Source organism: Schistocerca nitens, chromosome 2 (genome assembly GCF_023898315.1).
Source record: "Schistocerca nitens isolate TAMUIC-IGC-003100 chromosome 2, iqSchNite1.1, whole genome shotgun sequence".
In the NCBI taxonomy this organism is placed as follows: domain Eukaryota; kingdom Metazoa; phylum Arthropoda; class Insecta; order Orthoptera; family Acrididae; genus Schistocerca; species Schistocerca nitens.
The window spans coordinates 721,336,334-721,360,629 of NC_064615.1; the positions used below are offsets into that span (position 1 = coordinate 721,336,334).

The 24,296-nt window shown below is 43.7% G+C and overlaps 1 protein-coding gene across 1 annotated transcript in view; it reads right to left on the reverse strand.

The window, feature by feature from the left end:
* Positions 1–24,296, reverse strand: part of LOC126235283 (protein phosphatase PHLPP-like protein) — a 405,833-nt gene that overhangs the window by 67,720 nt on the left and 313,817 nt on the right. Inside the window, exon 6 of the mRNA XM_049944008.1 lies at positions 2,041–2,194. Coding sequence (XP_049799965.1) covers positions 2,041–2,194 — 154 coding nt within the window. The remainder of the gene's footprint in view (positions 1–2,040; positions 2,195–24,296) is intronic.

A 24,296-nucleotide genomic window follows, 5' to 3' on the forward strand; every position in this document is an offset into this window, starting at 1 on the left:
GAGCCTATGAGTCAACATGAAGAAAACGCACCATCTCACTACAGATGTAAATGAGCAGGATACCATCAGAATCAATGATGTTAACTTCTCAACAACAAGGACTTTTCAGGTATGTAGGCTCGACTGTTGTTGCTGATGGGAATCTCTGTGCAGAAATCTCTAACTGCATGAGCAGCCCATGGCTGATATGAGATTCTTTGACTGGTGTACTCTGTGACCAGAAGATTCCAAACAGCCTTGAGTGGAAACTATACTGATCTGTAATCCATTCTGTTGCACTGTATGGTGCTGAATGCTGGCCTTCAACAAAAGAAGTGAAGCTTGCTATAATGGAAACACTTAGCTAGACATCTGGATTAGCACTGCATGGTCTTGGCACAAATGATGTTCATATGTCTTATGGAATATCCTCAATAGTAGACAATATGAGAGAAGGCCATGTGCGATGGCACTGGCAAGTATTGGAGGAGATGCAACAACAGAGTCAAAACTGGTTTTAGTTTGAGAGTAAGTGCTAAATGGTCAGTAGAATGACCTAGGCAGTGATTATTTGTCACCCTGCATTGTGATCCCAATATCTCATGCCTGCACTCTCATCACACACAAGGTGAGACAAAATGGTGACAGAGAGCCCAAACAGTGAACCTTACTGAATGTAGTACAATTACTAAGGAAGCAGAAGGAGAAAGATTTTCTGAGTAAAGCACTCCTTTGCTGCTCCAAGGTATATGCTATGTATGTTGCAAAAATATATGACTCGCTTTGAGGCTTGCATCAAGATAATGAATAACAGAAAAAAGGAAACAAAAATAGAAACAGATATCATGTGGATTTGAGTGTTGAAAAGGCATGATATATCTGGAGGAAAAACAGGTGTCTGGAGACCTGATGTTCTAAAGTGCTACTGTGCTGTCTGCTCCACCTACATCTTTTACCCCCATTCCTCGACTGTGCCATGGAGTCATCATTACTGCTGCACAGCAAAAACCCTCACTACTGAATTGAAAGAGAGGTTCTATTCCATGGCCAATACAGTCATCAGATCTCACTCCTGTTGTTTTTTACTGTGGGGTCATTTACAGTCATTGATGATGGTTATGTGCCATTATAATACATTTATTAATAGTTGTGGCTGTCACTTTTAACAGTCATTCTTAGCTTAAGTTTCACAGAAAGGCTTAAGTTTTTGATCCCAATAAAAAGCTAAATATTCCTTTCTCGTGATTAAAGAGTAAGGCAGCTGAGGTGCAGATACAAAAAGATACTCAGAAACTAGGAATCACAAAGAACAGCATGCAGAGGAAACACTATCCCATCCTCTATACAGAGAGACAATTAGAGTCACAGATATGGAATGACATTTGACTCAGAAGAGGAGGAAAAATAAGAAACCTGTCAGAAAATGCAATTTTTGCAAGCCATGAGAATTCCAGCAGAAAATGGTTCAACAAGCCCATGTAATAATATCAGGCAAGTGCTACAATATATCTGACAAAATTACTTATGGGATATAAAACTAAACCAGTGGAGTGCTTAGTAATGGATACAGGTCACTTTGTACATGCAAGAAGGAGGACCCATAAACTGCTAGAAATCTCTGAAATTATTCACCATGCATGTGGAACAAATTTGAGGAAATGGTGTACATTTCCTGTAGGCTTCTAAGCTCAGAACATACTGACCTTTTCCATATGTGATCATTGAGATCCAGAAAATCCAACAAATGTATTTCTGACCTAACTGACCCAGTCAGTGCAATATTTTCTAACTCATGTCGGCAACTCCAAATGCAGCTGAAATTGCCCACTTCTGAGCCAAACTAGTTTACATAATTTGCACCATTTTATAGATATTTAGCCTACTAGTTTCTTTCTCTCTCTCTGTTGTTTGCTGTAAGTGAACTATTCTGTTATATTCGCATAACTAGTTCTTCCTTTTTTGTTTTGATATGTAATCCAGTACTTCTAATGCAAATAAATATTTTTGTAACCTTATTGAAATAATAAATTTATTGAGATGTCATTATCAAAGAACACTTACCATTATTCCCTGCAATCAATGAGGTAAGTGATTTTCCATTCACTGTCAATTCCACCAACTGATTCCTAGAGCACTGCACATTTTCCAGTTTGCTAAGAGCACTGAGGTCAAGTGTCTCAATATTATTTTCACTTACATCCAGTTGTGTCAAGTTCTGTAAAAGAAAAACTACTTTTATGAATATATGTCTGAAATGTGATTTTATGTAAGAAATTACACTTGTAACTACCAGTTCTTGCCACACTGGGTTATTTGGAGTTCACGTCTTTAAGATACAGAATATAACAACATCTACTACTCAAAAGTGAAGCATTATTATGTGGTTTTCCATAGCTACACTACATGGAAATCCTATGAAAATGATAGTAATACAAGTGAAAATCTGTAAACAGAATGTCTAACAGTAGGGCCTATATCTATTATTCCATAGATGAGGGAAACTCATTTATTGTATGATAACATACAACCTGTGCCCCAAGTATTTCCTGCAGATATCAGCTGTCAAAAGCTACACACTGACCTGCAGTGAATGTCATTTGGCAACAACCATCACATCAAACACACACACATTACAAAACAAAAAATGTATCCTATGACTATAATGTCAAGGAGTCACAGATAGAATCGATAAACTCACACAAATACCTGGGTGTAACACTCTGTAGGGATACGAAATGGAATGATCACATAAGCTCAGTCGTGGGTAAGGAGGTGGCGGACTTCATTTTATTGGTAGAATACTAGGGAAATGAAAACAGTCTACAAAGGAGATTGCTTACAAATGATTCACGCAACCAATTATAGAATATTGCTCAAGTGTGTGGGATCTATGCCAAATAGGACTAACAGGGGATACTGAATGTATACCTAGATGGGCACAAGTTTGTTTGGCCCATGGGGGGAGTGTTACAAAGATGCTAAAGAAACTAAACCGGCAGGCTCTTGAAGATAGATGTAAACTGCATCTGCAAGATTTGTATACAGAATGTGTCACAACTAGTAATGAAAAGTGATGTGGGTGAAAGTGTACAAGGGAAAAACGGGAGAGAGGAGGGGTGCCGCATGATAAGTCACTTGTGTGTAAAAATATTCTTGAACTGGCCCTGTTTGTGTTCCAAATCGACTGAAAACTTTGAAATTAATATCAAAATTTTTCAGGTCCCAAGATGACAGCTAGTTCTATGTTGAAGTAGTGAAATTGGTAAAAAATTCACCTAAAATATTCTTCATTCTCACAGGTTTGTCCTCAAATTCTGCAATCAGAGTCTTTATAATATTATACCAAGAACTCAGTTTCTCTGTTCTGTCAAAGTACACTTCTACCATGGTATCCCAGATTGTAGGTTTCCCTTCATTCTTAGAAATGAGGTATATTGTATTTATTATAGGGGATGGGAGGGGGGGGGGAAGGAGACCCTTCGGGCTGAGTGCACGTGCTCGAGTGACTTGTATGCGCTCGCGAGTCCATTGGACGAAAAGTGGCGCCTCCAGTTGCCCACGGTTGATAGGTTTCATATGCCGCAAAGCCCCTTGATGGTCTGGGGCAACTACAAGTGTGCAAGCTGTTGCCGGGCCCGGCAGCTAGTACATCAGTGGTGCTGCCAGTTGCCATCGGCTAAAAGGCTCCCGCAGCTGCCCTAAAGCTTCACAGTGGCACTGACAAAGGTCGCCTGACACCGTCGCTACAGGTTGCCCGATAGCTTCGGACGACAGCTTGGTCATGATGTGTACAATCTCATTCGTCAGCTTTGGCGGGGTCGAATATGTTAGGTTAGGTTAGAACCTAGTCTATGTATGAAGTGGGTTAGAGTTTAGCCTCCATGGGTGGGATGGATGCCACGATGCCTCTGCACTTGGAGACGAGTGCTGCAATGCGGCGTTTGCTATTAATAGATGTTGAATGAGCAATATTTGTCTCGAAAAGAATGTTTCAAGTATTGTACACTCTGTATTCAGTTATTGGAATCTCCAGATGAGTTTTACGAAATATCCACGTATTACGAAAATACACTCCTGGAAATTGAAATAAGAACACCGTGAATTCATTGTCCCAGGAAGGGGAAACTTTATTGACACATTCCTGGGGTCAGATACATCACATGATCACACTGACAGAACCACAGGCACATAGACACAGGCAACAGAGCATGCACAATGTCGGCACTAGTACAGTGTATATCCACCTTTCGCAGCAATGTAGGCTGCTATTCTCCCATGGAGACGATCGTAGAGATGCTGGATGTAGTCCTGTGGAACGGCTTGCCATGCCATTTCCACCTGGCGCCTCAGTTGGACCAGCGTTCGTGCTGGACGTGCAGACCGCGTGAGACGACGCTTCATCCAGTCCCAAACATGCTCAATGGGGGACAGATCCGGAGATCTTGCTGGCCAGGGTAGTTGACTTACACCTTCTAGAGCACGTTGGGTGGCACGGGATACATGCGGACGTGCATTGTCCTGTTGGAACAGCAAGTTCCCTTGCCGGTCTAGGAATGGTAGAACGATGGGTTCGATGACGGTTTGGATGTACCGTGCACTATTCAGTGTCCCCTCGACGATCACCAGTGGTGTACGGCCAGTGTAGGAGATCGCTCCCCACACCATGATGCCGGGTGTTGGCCCTGTGTGCCTCGGTCGTATGCAGTCCTGATTGTGGCGCTCACCTGCACGGCGCCAAACACGCATACGACCATCATTGGCACCAAGGCAGAAGCGACTCTCATCGCTGAAGACGACACGTCTCCATTCGTCCCTCCATTCACGCCTGTCGCGACACCACTGGAGGCGGGCTGCACGATGTTGGGGCGTGAGCGGAAGACGGCCTAACGGTGTGCGGGACCGTAGCCCAGCTTCATGGAGACGGTTGCGAATGGTCCTCGCCGATACCCCAGGAGCAACAGTGTCCCTAATTTCCTGGGAAGTGGCGGTGCGGTCCCCTACGGCACTGCGTAGGATCCTACGGTCTTGGCGTGCATCCGTGCGTCGCTGCGGTCCGGTCCCAGGTCGACGGGCACGTGCACCTTCCGCCGACCACTGGCGACAACATCGATGTACTGTGGAGACCTCACGCCCCACGTGTTGAGCAATTCGGCGGTACGTCCACCCGGCCTCCCGCATGCCCACTATACGCCCTCGCTCAAAGTCTGTCAACTGCACATACGGTTCACGTCCACGCTGTCGCGGCATGCTACCGGTGTTAAAGACTGCGATGGAGCTCCGTATGCCACGGCAAACTGGCTGACACTGACGGCGGCGGTGCACAAATGCTGCGCAGCTAGCGCCATTCGACGGCCAACACCGCGGTTCCTGGTGTGTCCGCTGTGCCGTGCGTGTGATCATTGCTTGTACAGCCCTCTCGCAGTGCCCGGAGCAAGTATGGTGGTTCTGACACACCGGTGTCAATGTGTTCTTTTTTCCATTTCCAGGAGTGTATGTAGTTTCCAGATACACCGCACTAAGGACCTCTCGAAAGCACATCGTTCAGTTTATGGTTTGTTATGCTACAGTGGCGACTTCGGTGTATAAAGGTTTGCTAATGAGGTTATGTGCACTTAACAGTTAATTTACGTATTGCAAGTAGATGTTTCTGTTACATGATGAATAGATTAAATTTTTGCGTGAGTAAGCAAGTATTATATAATTAATGAAAGTAGATTTGCGGTTTCACAGCAGCTCATTTTATTCTAAAAACGGTGTATATTAATGCAATACTGGCAATAGGTATATTCAGATAATCAGATTCTAGTACTGAAACCTTCACTGATCTTTGAACACTTGCCCATTGGATTTGAGAAAGGACGTAACAAGATTTCTGGAGGCAGTGCTATTTCGGATTCAGTGTAGCTTTTAATAAAGAAAATCAACTGTATTATAGTGTGTTTAAGGCACTTGCATGGGGCAAACTTCAAAATTCCATATGGAATAAATTAAAAATTTCGTAGTATTTGTGACGCAAGAGTGAAAATATTAGCTTTTAAATTTGTATTTGGGGCATGGCAAATAACATCCAACATGCCCCACACAAACTTTGAAACTGTACTTTTCAGAACGCGGCATAGGCCTAATTATTGGTAAGATGTAATCAAAGGATGTCAAATATCAAAGTGTCACTTCTAATTTCACTTGACCCAGAATTGCATCTTTAATTGAGTGTCGGAGTTTATTATAGAACTCGAATCACACCTCTAGGGAAGCACTAGAAATCTGTTTTGTGAATTTATTTGCAGTTGTGCAGACTATTTTCAATGACTGTCATTCAGTGTACGTGTGAAAGACAAACACGAAGTCTGGAATAAGATACTCTGAAACATAAAGCACTGCAAAGTGGAAAAACATACTGGCACCACATTTGCAAACTACTGCATGGAACAGAATAACCAGCCTACTGCCATAAAAACGGCATTACACAGTAGCAGTAATTTGTGGACAGCTAATGTCCACGTACCACAACTCAAAAAGATCCACTAAAATAACTTTAATCATAAGATGCACCATCGTTGTCATTTGAACAATTTTTTTTCTCGAGGTTATAATCCACACCTAAAATTTCCAATAAAGATTTTGCCTGCTTGTGGTTTCCAATAAACGTGCTATTTCAGTACATAGATTCCGAGCGTATGATATTTTTCATTCTTAGGATACCACAAACTACTCCACTCACTAAACTTACCAGTTTCCCATAGTCGATGTTCCGTGTCGTGACGACCATTACGACCGAAAAAAAAAAAAAAAAACTGATTTCAATTTCACCGATTGTCGTCCGAAATTTGTACGTTCGGGCGATGACGTAGGCTACATTGTGACCGCGCACACTGATTTGAAAAGATACGCCGTCTTCGCACGATGTCGGTCGTCGGCGGAATCCATCGATATCGGTGCTACTGTGACGGCAGCCTCCGACACAATGCACCGAATCCTCTGGCAGCTAGAGGCGCCACGCGTGACGTCACTTGTGGCACCACTAGTGTTCCTCTGCTAATAGCGGCTTTAACAGTCGCCCTCTGAGTTCAACAATGAAATAACGCTACGCTAGCGACAGCGCTGCTGGTTTGCATGTTTTGAGATTACACGCAGTTTTATTTCTTTTTTTGTAAGTCTGCCGGAAATACAAGAACCGATTGAAGTCACTCGGTGCCCTAGGGCCGGCCGGAGTGGCCGTGCGGTTCTAGGCGTTACAATCTGGAGCCAGGCGACCGCTACGGTCGCAGGTTCGAATCCTGCCTCGGGCATGGATGTGTGTGGTGTTCTTAGGTTAGTTAGGTTTAATTAGTTCTAAGTTCTAGGGGACTGATGACCTCAGAAGTTAAGTCGCATAGTGCTCAGAGCCATTCGGTGCCCTAGGCTCAGACCTACAGCCCTGGTTGCAATTTAACGAACTTTATTCTGCAGCTTAACATTTTTACCATCAGTATTTATCACATCATGTGTCAAGATGTTTTCTGCGGATCAGTTGACTTAATATTGCGGTATTGTGCTGCATAGAGCTGAACTCTTAGGACATTTAGGATACTTGTATCTCACTTCAGTATTGATTTTTCTTATAATTTTTTTTCTTTAAATTTCTGCAGATTAAGGAAGCAAATAATGCTGGCAGTTTCTTGTGAAAGTTTTCAGCTCTTTTTGCATTGTTGGCCTCATCTGGTGATCTTTACAAGTCATTTAAAGCAAAGTATGATAGACCATTCTGATCGAGGTTGTGGAGGTTAACACAGCAGCTGGCCATGAGAATAGTTGCAAAGGAACTATCTAGTCTTACGTGAGATGGCACGTGAACGCCAAGAATAATTTATTGTGTGCTTGTTCCACAGTTCTTATTTTTATCGTATGACTGCTGAACACCTCAGTACGTTTCTAGGCTTGGTTCTATTGTGGCAGTTACAGTCTTGCTATCTGCTGACTTATGGTCAGTTCTGAATCGAGCTTGCGGTTTTGAATGTAACCCAAGCTGCGTTCCAGTTTTCATTTTTCTCATATTGACAATACTGTCTAAGTTACACTAGTCCCGGAAAAAAATCCTAGAATCACTACGATACCGAACATCGAGCCTATGTACTTGTTATCTGCCAGCTGTCCATGGAGTGATGAAGCTATGGAGCGAAATTTCAGAAAAGTAATCATAAGAAACAACGTCGTGCAATACTTTATACTAGAAGCATAAATTTGAACGCTCATAGGAATTATTAGAGCGTTGTGTAAGATTCTACAAGTCCAGAATTTTACTTATAAGAAGATGAGCCAGATGCTTCATTTGCAAAGCTTAAAAATTCCCAACTAATATAAAATACTAAATATCACTCAGTGTTTACGTTACCAAGATGGGAATTCATGTAATCTCAAGTCTGTTTTTGTCACTAACAAAACCTTGCAAAGTTTAGATACTGGACTCGCATTCGAGAGGATCTGGGTTTGTATCTTTAACGGCCCAATCAGACTTCGATTTTGCTAAATTTCTCAAAGCAAATGGTTGGATGGTTATACAGTGCATACTGCAGGCCAATAAAATTTGACTGTCAACGTTGGCTTGAACTGTACTACGTGCTTAGATATACAAATGGTTAGCTGGAGAAACGTCATCTACATTCTATTTATAAAGAAAGGTTGAGAGGACCTGCATGTCATAGCCCGAAGTTTTTACTAGTACTTTGAAATTTAATAACTCAAAAACCTTAATAGGTATTGGAATGACTCTTTAACCAAATAATTATTATACTGTGATATCTATGTGAAAAAATTTAAAAAGTGTGGAACCCACAGTGGAGTGAATATTGATTTCTATCTTACATACTGAATTACGTGTAAGTTTTATTTAATGTACACTGTACTTCCACCCTAGTCAAAACAAAAGGCCAAAACAAAGTTTATTCTTGTAATTATAATCTTGTTGAAATAGTAAACCAGGAATATTCACCAATTTGTCGTTTTGTATAATTGTTTAAAAAATGTTTTAGAAGTCTTTTTTTCTCCTAAGAAGTTACGAAATTACGACATGCTCAAGCGTAAAATATTTAACACACTGTTGCATAATGTGGTTCACTGTGTAGAAGAGGTTTTAAACAACACTGCGTCTTAGGGATGTTTACACTTTAGTTTACGGGGCAAATATTTTTGGGAGTTGGCAGCCGAGCACAGTGGATACGCCGCTCTCAGTTGGCAGTTTCATTATATAACAACAATGGTCGCTTGCCTTGTTTGTTAATAGCTAAGTAGCGAGTTAAGTGTTTGACATAGTGGTCGAACTGTGGATTATGGCGCGAATATAGGTATGTATGTGGTGCACTTTTAGAAACATACTTTTTTTGCCAGTCACAATTTACGTTCGAAAATTAACTTCGAACGGAAATCACCAGCCGTATGTCCGCAGCCCGTGGTCTTGCGGTAGCGTTCTCGCTCCCCGCGCACGGGGTCCCGGGTTCGATTCCCGGCGGGGCCAGGGATTTTCTCTGCCTCGTGATGACTGGGTGTTGTGTGTCTTTCATCATCATTTCATCCCCATCGACACGCAAGTCGCCGAAGTGGCGTCAACTCGAAAGACTTGCACCAGGCGAACGGTCTACCCGACGGGAGGCCCTAGCCACACGGCATTTCCATTACCAGCCGTATCATTCCTTTTGGACGCTGTTCAGTAAAGACAATAACGATTGGGTTAAAAGCTGGTAATTGTACATTCAGCTGGCAGTGCCACGTATTATTAGTTTTGTGTGAAAACGCTTTCTCACTGTGAGGTGACGTGTTTTTATTGGGCTATAAGTTATTGAGAATGTTGTGAACTGTTGCAGTGACTGACGCCAGGAACCATCTTTCAGGCAGCCACTATATAAAAATACGAGCGGAAAGAGAAACGTAGACAAAAATTTGAAATTTTCGTTAGATAAATTTTTCCAAACTGCATAAGATTTTGGTCAGAATGATCCAAGCACGAATGCAGATGTAGACGTAAATTAGGCTAAGCCTTCGGTAGATGAAGATGTACCTTCAACGTCGTAGGGTAAACATGACATTATATGCAAGCTCTCTGATGAAAGTGAAATTGTTCCAACCGATTCTAGCAAGTGCTCATCTGATACTCAAACTGTCAATGATGTAGTTGATTCAGATCCTGCAAAATGGCCCGACGAAGTAGATGACATTGTTAGCACAACGTTAGTCAAAAGAGGGCCTCCAGAACAGCTAACGGAATTTGAAAGCTGGCCTAAGGATGATTCTAATCGTCGCTTTACCACTAAAAATTGCGTTTACAGTTTGTGCAATGGTGAAATTGTTCAGAGGAAATGGTTAGTTTATTCAAAAAGTGCGAATGCTGTTTTTTTCTTCAGCTATAAATTCTTTTCGAACATTAAAATATTATTGACTCCAGGTGGTTATAATAACTGGTGGCACATTTATGAGATATTAGCTAGCCATGGCAGGCCCCATTGCACTTAGAATCGCACTAAAAGTGGGTGGAGCTCACCAGAAGATTACAATCTGGCAATACCGTCGGTGCAGGAACCCTGCAGATATTAAATGCAGAAACTCGGCATTGGAAAGCTGGATAGCAATTATACAGTTTTTGGCTAGACAATGTCTTCCCTTAAGAGGAACTTAAGACAAACTGTTCACTCACAACAATGGGAATTTCTTAAAATTGGTCGAATTATTTGATAAATTTGATTCAGTTCTAGGCGAATGTATAAGGAGAAAACGCGTGGTGAAAATAAATCTCATCATTATCTGGGTAAAAACGTACAAAATGAAATAATTCACACGCTCCATCAAAAAATTATAAACAAAATATTGTCTTTATTAAGCTATGCTAAATAGTATAGTTTAATTTTGGACTGTACACCAGATATTTCTGGTGTTGAGAAAATGACACGGATAGTGCCTTTTGTGAATGTGACTTCTACTGATCTTGACACGTGTGATGTAAATATTAGTGAACATTTTCCTGGATTTGTACCTGTAAGAGATACGTCTGGTTTGGGGTTTATAAAGGTAGTCTTAAAATAGTTAGAAGAAACGAAAATATCTTTGGAGGACATGGAGGGTCAGGGCTATGATAACGGTTCTAACAAGAAAGGCAAGAACATAGGATTGCAAAAAAGGATTTTAGATGTAAATCTTAAGACATGTTACGTTCCATGAAATAATATTTCTTTATATCTAGTTGTGAATGACGCTACAAAAGCATTAGAATACGCAGTTTCATCCTTGTGTTTGATGAGAAAAATACACTCCTGGAAATTGAAATAAGAACACCGTGAATTCATTGTCCCAGGAAGGGGAAACTTTATTGACACATTCCTGGGGTCAGATACATCACATGATCACACTGACAGAACCACAGGCACATAGACACAGGCAACAGAGCATGCACAATGTCGGCACTAGTACAGTGTATATCCACCTTTCGCAGCAATGCAGGCTGCTATTCTCCCATGGAGACGATCGTAGAGATGCTGGATGTAGTCCTGTGGAACGGCTTGCCATGCCATTTCCACCTGGCGCCTCAGTTGGACCAGCGTTCGTGCTGGACGTGCAGATCACGTGAGACGACGCTTCATCCAGTCCCAAACATGCTCAATGGGGGACGGATCCGGAGATCTTGCTGGCCAGGGTAATTGACTTACACCTTCTAGAGCACGTTGGGTGGCACGGGATACATGCGGACGTGCATTGTCCTGTTGGAACAGCAAGTTCCCTTGCCGGTCTAGGAATGGTAGAACGATGGGTTCGATGACGGTTTGGATGTACCGTGCACTATTCAGTGTCCCCTCGACGATCACCAGTGGTGTACGGCCAGTGTAGGAGATCGCTCCCCACACCATGATGCCGGGTGTTGGCCCTGTGTGCCTCGGTCGTATGCAGTCCTGATTGTGGCGCTCACCTGCACGGCGCCAAACACGCATACGACCATCATTGGCACCAAGGCAGAAGCGACTCTCATCGCTGAAGACGACACGTCTCCATTCGTTCCTCCATTCACGCCTGTCGCGACACCACTGGAGGCGGGCTGCACGATGTTGGGGCGTGAGCGGAAGACGGCCTAACGGTGTGCGGGACCGTAGCCCAGCTTCATGGAGACGGTTGCGAATGGTCCTCGCCGATACCCCAGGAGCAACAGTGTTCCTAATTTGCTGGGAAGTGGCGGTGCGGTCCCCTACGGCACTGCGTAGGATCCTACGGTCTTGGCGTGCATCCGTGCGTCGCTGCGGTCCGGTCCCAGGTCGACGGGCACGTGCACCTTCCGCCGACCACTGGCGACAACATCGATGTACTGTGGAGACCTCACGCCCCACGTGTTGAGCAATTCGGCGGTACGTCCACCCGGCCTCCCGCATGCCCACTATACGCCCTCGCTCAAAGTCCGTCAACTGCACATACGGTTCACGTCCACGCTGTCGCGGCATGCTACCGGTGTTAAAGACTGCGATGGAGCTCCGTATGCCACGGCAAACTGGCTGACACTGACGGCGGCGGTGCACAAATGCTGCGCAGCTAGCGTCATTCGACGGCCAACACCGCGGTTCCTGGTGTGTCCGCTGTGCCGTGCGTGTGATCATTGCTTGTACAGCCCTCTCGCAGTGTCCGGAGCAAGTATGGTGGGTCTGACACACCGGTGTCAATGTGTTCTTTTTTCCATTTCCAGGAGTGTATATGGTTTCCCTTTTGCGTCTACGCGACGCTGGGCAGTCCTGTTTGATCATATATCTACCGTAACGCTGAAGCCACAAGTACAAGATGGGAAAGTAGGATCGATGCAATCGCACCTCTAAACTAACATAGAGGAGGTCTATGATGCACTATTTGAAATAAGCGAAGACGAAAATACAGACAGAATGGTTGCATATGAGGCTTATAGTTCGGCAAACCTTATTCGTGATTTTACGTTCCTTTGTTCAGTGATAATATGGTATGATGTACTACTCCATATCGATGTCGTCAGCAAACATTTACAAAATATAATCACTGATATATCGAAAGTTGTTGACTTACTCAAAAAGATAACGGAGCATTTCACAAATTGCTGGGAGGACTCCAAATTCCAAGATTAACTAAGGAACTGGCAACCCAACTCGATATAGAAAACCCAGTCGTAGGTGGTACAACGCAGATACGATGGCGAAGGAAGAAGAAACAGTTCCAATATAAGGGACAAGATGAGAAAACTGAAGATCCAGAATTGCAGTACAAAGTAGATTTTTATTTTAAAATACTGGATGTTATAATATGCGCTCTCAGTGAGAGATTTCAACAGCTTAAAAATCACAGTGAGCTTTTTGATTTTTTGTATGGCATTAGTAAAATTAAGGACATGTCACCTGACGATCCAAGTAAAAAGTGTTCCATGCTGTGCGGCAGGTTTAGTCACTGACAGGCTAAGGACATCAGTCCTGTCGATTTTTAAGATGAAGTTAAAATAGTGTCAGCGTTGGTGAAGCCTGGTAGATTGCCAATTGAAACGTAGAAACTCATACAAGAGTATGGCGTTGCGCCCAACCTAAGTGTAGCTTTGCGAATTTTGCTGACACAACCGGTGACAGTGGAAAGTGGAGAAGGAAGTTTTTCGAAACTTAAACTGATGAAAACGCACCTGAGGTCAACAATGGGCCAGGCAAGACTGAATGGACTGGCAACGGTGTCGATTGAACATGAACTAGCTGAATCATGGAAGAGTTCGCTGGTGCCAAAGCAAGAAAAATACCTATAGTATAAGGTAAGTGTTTCACGCATGTTTTTGATTAATTTTAGGTTGGCTCAAATGGCTCTGAGCACTATGGGATTTAACTGCTGTGGTCATCAGTCCCCTAGAACTTAGAACTACTTAAACATAACTAATCTAAGGACATCACAAACACCCATTCCCGAGGCATGATTCGAACCTGTGACCGCAGCGGTCGCGCGGTTCCAGACTGTAGCGCCAAGAACCGCTCGGTTTAATTTTGGTTTGATTGATTTATGTATGTCATACTTTTTCAGTTATTTGCATAGCGTCGATTTGTTGTAGGGTGTGCCTGCATTTGTTTTGTCTAATGCCGAAATAAGATGACAAATGTCGTCTGCATGTGCAGACTGATTGTTGGAGGGTTCATGTACTACAGTTCCTTTATTCTTATTGTTCCATGAGATATTTTTAAACAGGTTAATCATTTGTATCGATATTGACAATAACAAGAGGAGAGTATATCGAATATACATATTTATCTTTCGGTGTCCCGGTCTTAGTTCAGTGCGCAGTGAATAGACGTGCTATTGTTTCTTTGTTTTTATTGTGTGCTGCGACGACTATGTGCCGTCTCTGTACAAAGTGCTGTCAGGAACCTGTGATTTACACAACAACAGTTAATAGGTAAGACGCTCATCCTCTGCACAAAAACTAGAAAAAGTGAACAGATTTTAATTTTATGCTCTCCTGGTGACATAAATTAATCTTGATTGACATGTTACTTTTGGAGTTATGGCTTAAAATTTATTGCACTGCTAACGTATCACTTACTGCTGCTTCGATCTTAAAGACATATCCACAACAAAGAGACGAGTGAGTGTGATATGTAAATATAAGGCGTCATGTATGGATTATATTATGCGAAAAGCTGACATGTCGAAAATGGAGAGGGGGGGGGGGAGCTTGAAATTTTCGTAAGGGGTGGCAAAATCCCTGAAGACGGCCTGATCTAGTGCATCGAGTTAGAAAATGAAGCTACACACGTTCACAAAAGTGAATACCAATGATATTAGCTTGACCCCGAAAATTAAAAATCTGAAATAAAAGAAAGGTCAGGAAATTTGAGGAAATCCTTTTGGTTATTAACAAAAACAACCAGCAGAAATGTCACTGAGTAATATTCTTCAAAATGGAGAAACATTAGACAAACGTCGAAAACACTTGATTTGCTTACAAAACTTTTCATCACATTATGTCAATAGTTTCCTTGCGTTATTGTCATCCCGTCTATTTTTCAGCGTTGCTTGGCGAAGCTAAAGTTTTATAAAACTGGATCTGAAAGGTCGTATTCTTGGGTTGTCTGGGTGAAATGTGTCTCGTGCCAGTATTCGAAAGGACGAATACGGAAAACCTCATAAAACATCAAATTCAGAATGAGATTTTCGCTCTGCAGCGTAGTGTGCGCTGATATGAAACTTCATGCCAGATTAACATCAAATTCACCGCTACAACCCCGTCAACAGCCTAGGATTGAACTAAGATGGTCCTTCGCCTCCCGATTTGACAGTATAGTTTCTCATAAATTTAGACGATATTGTCTGTGGATCGCAGCGATCTGGAGACACGATCGTGACATCACGTGAAAAAACGAGTAGCCGCCAGCAGCAGCCATAGGGGGCCCAAAAATTCTGAGGTTAACTGTAACATAAGCCGAAACAGGTCATAATAAACAAATGTTACTGCGGTCTCGACTGTTGTTTTAAGCAACGTATTATTTCTTTTTGACCAACCTAATAACTAAACAACCCACATTATAGAGTCCTAAGGGCACAATATTTCACGTCGCATCCCGAAAAGCTAGATGTACAGTGTGGTACAATCACAAATAATCGTATTTAGAAATGTAATGAATAAAACGCCGGTATTGCAGATTGCAGGAGGGGGCAACTGGCCCTTCTTGCCCCTCCTTGCGTACGTCTATGGGAGTTACATTTATGACGTGATTAAACCTGTGGCTGTACCATACCTTCGACGTCTGTGTGACATTATTTTTCGACAACTTAATGCAAGACCCCATTTTGGCAGTGTTCTCGTGATATACGTCGACATTGAGTGTGTTCGACCTCTGCTCTGGCCGACACGTTCTCCAGATCCCTCACTCATTGAAAACATCTGGTCATGGATTGCCGAAAGACTGCCACTGCACAAATTGCCAGCCACTAAGAATGATGAATTTTGACATACAGATGAATGAGCGTGGAATGAGCTATCCTTATCTGTCATAGAAGCTCAATTCGACTCGATGGCCTGCCGGCTTAGAGGTATTGGTACACAAATTTAAACATGCATTGTTTCTAGTATACTGTCTATACCTGTAAATAGCGTTTCGTTATTTTGTACCCTTACTACCTAGGCAATTTTAATGGACACCAATGTATTTCCAAATTCCACTTACAAACGTGGAGGTGTCACTGTGTGGTCAATGTTTTTAACAGAACCTTATACGTAATTCTGTACCTACAAAATCAAATATCTGCAAGAAGTGTTTCAGTCCTCCGTGTCTGGCGAGTGAAAGATTAATAAAAAATTTTGGTACCTATGACATCTAAAATTAACTTCTCTGGTGTTCAAAATTAAAGCAACAAAAGGAAATTTTGTAAGGTTGCGTGTATTGCGCCACAAAACAGTAAAGACAGGCGATAGTAAAGTGGAAACAATTTCAAGAATACAGAATGTAATCAACTGCAACATGCATAACGGTAGACCAAAATATTCTTCCTTTTTTTTCAACTTAACGGATTTGCGCACACATTCTGACAACTGGTTAATGTGCTCAGTATGGGGTGTGACCACCCACGGCACCAATACATGCCTTACAACAACGGAACATGCTGTGAATGATGTCATCAATCTCATGTTGAGGCAATACCGCCCACTCTTCCTGCAGAGCTGCTCACAAGTCTTGGTGAGTGGTTGGTGGATGCTGACGTGATGCACCCACCACCCTAATACATGCCAGACATGCTCTATGCGGTTCAAACCGGGAGAGCCTGCAGACTACCCCATGCGTGTAGTATCTTTCGTTTCCCAAAAACCTCAACCACCCGTACTCTATGAGGTCAAGTACGAAGTCTGGGCCCACACCATCTCGCAACAACCACGCATGAGATTCCAAGATCTCCTCATGGCACTTGACAGCAGTTACATCTCGCTGACTGACTCGTACAGTTTCATAAGAGGTGTCAGAGCGGTCAACATAATCCCTGGCCACATCATTAGGGACCCTCCTCGAGATCGGTCTCTTTCCACAATGTTTGAGTCCCGAAATAGTGTTCCACGTGCCCTCCAGATGCGAAACCGCCGAGAATCACTCTCCATACAAAGTCGGGACTCATCTGTGAAAAGAACATTGTCTCACCGTTCGACCGTACAGGTGACATGTTGACGGTTCCACCGTAGACGTTCCCTTCTGTGAATACGCGTCAGAGGTAAACAGACAGCAGGCCTCCAACAATAAAGGCCATTCTGCTGAACCCTTCTGTACTCCGTTTGCCTCGATACAACACGTCCAGGGGAGTCACACGTGGTCGGTCCTGCCCTGGTTTCCGGTATACGGTCTTATAAACTGTCGCCTGATCCGAGAAACAACAAAACGATTCACGTTAAGCTACCGGGCCACATCAGTTTGCAACTCTCTCCTGCTTCCATTCTTCCTATGGCCCTCCATAGCAGAGAGTCTATAGGCGTCTTCTCTGTGCTATTATGCACCATCTGTGACTGTGTACACAGCGATTGTGGACGTGGGACTACCCCGCTTGATAGGTGCCTGGCATCATTGCTTGCGTGAGTGTCCGTTGATCGGAATGCCATCTTCCGTGCAGAAAACGATCTAACGACATCTGTTTACAGTTTCTATGATTATATTCTGAATTAGACACAGGACCGGGAAATAGCAGTTTGTTGCCTTAATTTTGGACACCATGGTACTTAATGTGATAAAAATAGCCAGTGCTAGAGACCGTTGTACTAGTTAAGATATTTGCGGGTCACGAAAGAAAAGATCCGGATAGTTTAAACTCGAACGTTGTACTTTTGGAACATACTTAAGCGTTGTACATAATTACCATATTAATTAATTGTAGTACTTTCCCACAGTAAATGACCGTCAGGAAGAGGGGGGGATGGGTGGTCTCCCCCCTCTAGCATAATGTGGACGATTATACTGAGAAATGCTATGGTTTTAGTAATTGCTGCATGGTTTATATTTATTCAGTCGTGACTTTCTTCATAGGAAATTACGCCATTTTCTTCGGCGCAGCTGCGTTTTAGCGCTGATCTGAATTCGATGCAGAAGCGAACCTTTGCAGAAGAGTGCCGAAATAGAGGCCACAGAGTTTTTTTTTTTCTGTGGGTTTCCTGTACGCTGTTGTTGATCACAGACACGGCGCTTGAAGACCATTCAGTTTTAGCCGGCAGCTTGATGGACAGGCCCCCAGAGAACGCGGTAGTGATATTCAGTAGATGTGCTTGTTTCGAATGTAGCCTTTGTCTGCAAACCCAGTCGTCTGAAAGGTAAGAGATGTTTGCTGAAACATTAATACATACGTTTTTATCTGCATCCTACTCCACAGTACGCGCGTCAGTGACGATTTTGTACAGAAGCCTTAATCTTTCTAGGTTTCAGGAAAATCCGTCGTTTGAAATGTAGTGTAAATGATTTATTGAAATTAATTATTTTTAATGCTTTTTGTGCCATTTATTAGACTGGTGAGAGCTGGGACGTGCCGCTTGGGTAGGCCCCATCATGTCCTCTGTCTTGACTGCAAAAATTACTCCACGTCTCCGTTAATCTTGTTTGAAAACCAGTAAGTGGATACGAAACAATAATTTTGACAAAAGAAGCTGTGTTTTATTACACGGTATGTTAGTGGATTATAATAATGCTATATATGTGATCCAAGAAATATAGTGCTAAGATGACTTATGGAAGACCTAAATACAATTCCTGACCAGAACAGTGAAGCATCATTTTGGGAGGAGGAAACGAAATGAAACTCAACTGATTGAGAGATATGTGATGTTATTTTGGTGATTATGAACTCAAGTCACATTTACTACGAACTTGGCAGAATGACGTTGCACCACCTCTGTCCCTGATGCATGCAATGATTCGGTTGGGAAGGGTGTCATACAGTCGTTGCATCCTTTCCTGAGGCAAGCTGGCCCACAGCTGTTGTAACTGGTTCTCGATATGGAGTTGATATCCGTGATGGTGCCAGACATGTTCACTTGGGGACAGATCTGGGGAACTTGCTGGTCACGGGAATAACTCAGCACCACTCACAGTTCATAAAGGCACGTACCATGTGTGGACGAGCACTGTCCTGTTGATAAATGGCACCAGGATACTGTCGCGAGTTCAGAAGCCTGGAGGGGGGACGGCTCTCAAAGGAACGAAACATGCGTGTCTAATTTCGCCATTCCTCACTACTTTCTAACAGAAAGATTGTATTCTTCCCGCCGCAAGCTGAAACTAGTATTGAATAAACTCGCCTATCTTACATTCGCATCGTACCTTGTGACGAACTGGGGACACACGGACGTATTGTATCCCCTTCTCCCGTGAACCACTCCTGACGACCGAAGAAGATTGCGTCCGTGTCTGCCGCGGGCGACGCCTCACAGGGCACCCCGCCTGCGTCGGAGAGGACGCAAGCACTCGTTTCGACCTGGCTGCCGACTGGTTTCGGAGTGTCTTCTTAATTAAATCCAGAACTGATTTCCAAGCCGTGCTGACACTACAGCCAGTCCCATTTGATACGTTTGTCTCTAGTGCGTATTTCGATGACCTGTATAACGTCGTTATCCCATTATTTCGATGTTTGTGCTAAAATTCTGGTGCATTCGTATTCCATCGCTTGAGGCTCGGGCAAACGTTGCTCTGAGACTGCCGACTTTCTAGGATACATTAGGCAAGTGGACCGCTAGTACTCTTCGATGGTGTACAGCAGTGGTCGTCAAATTGCGGCCACACACTGTCAGGTAGGTTGTGGAGTATCGATGTAGATGTAGAAATAGAAAATACGTGGAAGTCAGGATATGCATGAAAAAGCGGGAAGACTTCGGGTCAAATTTCTGGCCCCATACGAGGTGAGTGGGAAAAGTAATGAGACTGACAACGCTTCAGGCGATCTGGCAATGCTGTGTTGTTTTGGTTGTGTTGACCAGTGTGTTCATCCACTACACGTGTTCAATGCGAGTTTCAGCTCCGTATAGTCATAGCGCGATTTTTGAGAGCGCCATCAGTGAAATTTGTGTTTTTGTCGTGTTACGAAGATGAAACAGTGAAATTTAGAGCTTAGTTATGCCATCAAGTTTCGTGTTAAACTTGTGGAAACCGTGAATGTGACCTTTGAAAAACTTAAACAGGCCTACAGATTATTCCTTGTCAAGAGCACAAGTGTTCCGCTGACACAAATTAGTTTTGAAAGGCAGAGAACACGTTGAAGATAAACCTCGTTTAGGAGGAACTTCAACTTCAAAAACCGATAAAAACGTCGAACTTGTGAGATCTGATCGACGTTTAACAATAAGAATTATGTGTTTTACAAAGATGTCCTTGAAAGGCAGAGGAAAATGGTGAATAGAGTGAGACTGGTCGTTGCAGACAAGTGGATGGTGCATCATGACAACGCCTCATGTCACACGGCCACTTCCATCACGGAATTTATGACCTCAAAATGTATTCCTGTTGTTCCACAGCCCACCATTTCACCTGATCTTAGTCCTTGTAGCATTCTTCTTTTCCCGAAATTGAGAAATGTCTTAGAAGAACGTCATTTTGGAACTCTGGAGGACACTGGAAAGAATGTGACCGACACGTTAAAGACCCTACTAGTTGAAGGCTTTCAGCACCGCTACCACGACTGAGAACAACTACTCCGCCAGTTTATACACACATCAAAAAAAGTTTTGCATCACCACGGTTCCCAGAACTCCTGAAGATAGACGTTGACTGTGGATACTCTATAACAGACACAGTCCCTTTGACTGTTCACAGATGTCGGTAACCCGCCCAAAGATGTAAACAACCATGCATGAGCAGCGCCTATTAGGCGGAGTGCGTCCGACAGCCGATCAGTTCCAGTCATTCCACCAGGAAGGAGATACACGGCTCGCGTTGTCTGTAGTTCAACCATGCCTAGACGGTCAATACCGCGGTTCGATCGCGTCCGTATTGTTACTTTGTGCCAGGAAGGGCTCTCAAAAGGGGAAAGTGCCCAGGCGTCTTGGAGTAAACCAAAACGATGTTGTTCGGTCTTGGAGGAGATACAGAGAGACAGGAATTTTCGATGACATGCCTGGCTCAGTGTGCCAAAGGGCTATTACTGCAGTGGATGACCGCTACCTACGTATTATGGCTCCAATGAACCCTGACAGCAACGCCACCACGTTGAATAATGCTTTTCGTGCAGCCACAGGACGTCGTGTTAGGACTCATATTGTGCGCTATAGGCTGCATGATGTGCAACTTCACTCCCGACACCCATGGCGAGGTCCATCTTTGCAACTACGACACCATGCAGCGAGGTACAGATAGGCCCAACAACATGCCGAATGGACCGCTGAGGATTGGCATCACCGATGAGTGTCGCATATGCCTTCAACTAGACAGTCGTCGGAAACGTGTTTGGAGGCAACCAGGTCAGGCTGAACGCCTTAGACACACTGTCCAGCGATTGCAGCAAGGTGGAGATTCCCTGCTGTTTTGGGATGGCATTATGTGGTGCCGACGTACCTCGCTGGTGGTCATGGAAGGCGCCGTAACGGCTGTACGATACGTGAATGCCATCCTCCGAACGATTGTGCAAACCATATTGGCAGCATGTTGACGAGACGTTCGTCTTCATGGACAACAATTCGCGCCCCATCGTGCACATCTTGTGAATGATTTCCTTCAGGATAACGACATCGCTCGATTAGAAAGGCCAGCTTGTTCTCCAGGCATGAACCCTATTGAACATGCCTGAGATAGATTGATAAGGGCTGTTTATGGACGACGTGACCCACAAACCACTCTGAGGGATCTACGCCTAATCGGTGTTGAGGAATGGGACAATCTGAACCAACAGTGCCTTGATGAACTTGCGGATAGTACGCCACGACGAATACAGGCAAACATCAATGGAAGCAGACGTGCTACTGGATATTAGAGGTACCAGCGTGTATAGCAATATGGACCACCACCTCTGAAGGTCTCGCCGTATGGTGGTACAACATGCAATGTGTGGTTTTCATGAGCAATAAAAAGGGTATAAATGATGTTTATGTTGATTTCTATTCCAATTTTCTGTACAGTTTCCGGAACTCTCTGAACCGAGGTAATGCGAAACTTTTTTTGATGTGTGTAGCTGCTGATGGGAACTATTTTTAAGGAGATAATATTGTTGCTAGAAAAAAATAAAAAGTTTAGTAGATAAAAAGTCAGTCTCATTGCTTCTCTCACACACTTCGCATATCTTCCAGCCTGTAATTGCTGAGGCCTTTAGAAAATCCACAGAACTGTGGATGTGATGTGGGCATTTATCCACGTAAGAGCCTAGTATGTCCTTCAGGTATTTTGCCAGCAAATGTTGTTGTCAATAGGGCTTAAAGGCAACCCTTCTTTATGGAACTTAGGGAGTCCATGAAGAATTGGCGGTACAGTTCCTTGCAGTAATAATTTCTTGATACACCCCTCGGGTGAATTCGAATCCTTGAGTTGTGCCCTGGGTTTGCTCTTCACTTTCTTAGTGGGGTCAGCGTTTTTCTTGCTGTAGGAGCTGCGCTCTACAAGGCCCTGCATTTTCTGAGGTAATCTTTGTGGGTTGGAACAAGGTAGCTGAGCGCAAGAACGGCCGCCCTTTCTGTGCTGGTGATGTTTGACTTTGCAGGTTTCGTTCTCGTCAGAGCACGAGTTTCGCGATCCTCTTCAGCTACTTCAGGTCGTAGTCGTGCAGCGAGCTGTTCAACTATGTCGAGACTATCCGTGACCTGTGTGAACTTGTGAGCGTGAGCAAAATTGTCATCGCAACAGAACTGAAACTGCTCAGTTGCGGGCGGAATCGTTTGCTGCTCTGGTAACACCATTAATTCCTTCCCCGGCACAGGAACTGAAATGACTGGCCTGCTATAAAAGTAATTCCCGGGAGGTGATCTCTAGGCTCCGGCAGGTAAAGCGTACCGCACCCTCTCACATATCAGGGCAAGCCTGGCCGGCTCCATGACTGTCCTGGCTGCTGCCGAATCGATATGATACGTGACCTTAGCAACGTCCGGCACAACATGCTCGGTGCGGCAGCTCTTCATGGAAGGTGATACAAGTTGGCCTTGCTCCTCGGGAAGGTCATTTCGTCAGCGTACCTTACGATGGCGGCATATCTAGTCGCCAAAATACTGTGCCTGCTGGTCCGTATGAAATAGCGATACACCCTTGCACTGTTCAGTCATATAAAAACAGTATGATGCAACTAAGAAAGCTTTCTTCAGTAAAAGAGCCCTACTGGTATCATATACTGATTTGGAATAAATGAAGAAATTTATGAAAGTATAAGTATGGAGCACATGGTTTTAGCGAAGTGAAACAAGAACACTGAGAAATCTGAATAAGAAACTGGTAGCATCTGAAATGTGGTGCTGCCGACGAAGGTGAGAATTAAGTGAACAAATAAGACACGAATTGAAGAAGTCCTAATAAGAAGAGGCAAGGAAAGTAGTCTATGGAAAATCTTTATTATAAATAGGCAGAGGTCCGTGAGACCTCTGCTACAGCCACCAGTAACAACTAATATGGAGCATTAGAGGTGAAAAAAAAACAATCAGTTTGACGATTTAAAAAATAACTCATAGAACATTCAAGTGTCACTAAGTGATATACTAAACGCCGGGAGGATCACATTTACTCTGGGCTATAGCAAAGGAACATTTTTAAAAAATCATCTCGTCTAGGTAATGTCATTCAGCCTTTACTTCTCTCTGTAATCGACATATGGACGGAAGACTCTGCCTGTATGCTGGGAGAAGCCACACACTTACAGGGAGTAGATGTAAACAGAATGCTGAGACATTACAAAACGAGAATGCTCGCGAGGAATCCAGCAACACAAATACTTCATTTACATCTTCCTAGAACGAGTTATCCAACATATACACATCAAACAAAGTTTTGTATCACCCCAGTTCCCAGAACTCCTGAAGACAGACATTGACTGTGGATATTGTATCATAGACACAGTCCCTTTGACTGTTCAGGGATATCACTAAACTCACCCAAAGATGTAAACAACCATGCATGAGCAGCGCCTATTAGACGGAGAGGGCCCGACAGCCGATCTGTTCGAGTCATTCCACCGGGAAGGAGGTACACGGCTCGCGTTGTCTGTAGTTCAGCCATGCCTAGACGGTCAATACCGCCGTTCGATCGCGTCCGCATTGTTACTTTGTGCCAGGAAGGCCTCTCAAAAAGCGGAAGTGCCCAGGCGTCTTGAAGTGAACCAAGTGAACATGGAGGAGATACAGAGAGACAGGAACTGTCAATGACACGCCTCGCCGTCCAAGGGCTAGTACTGCAGTG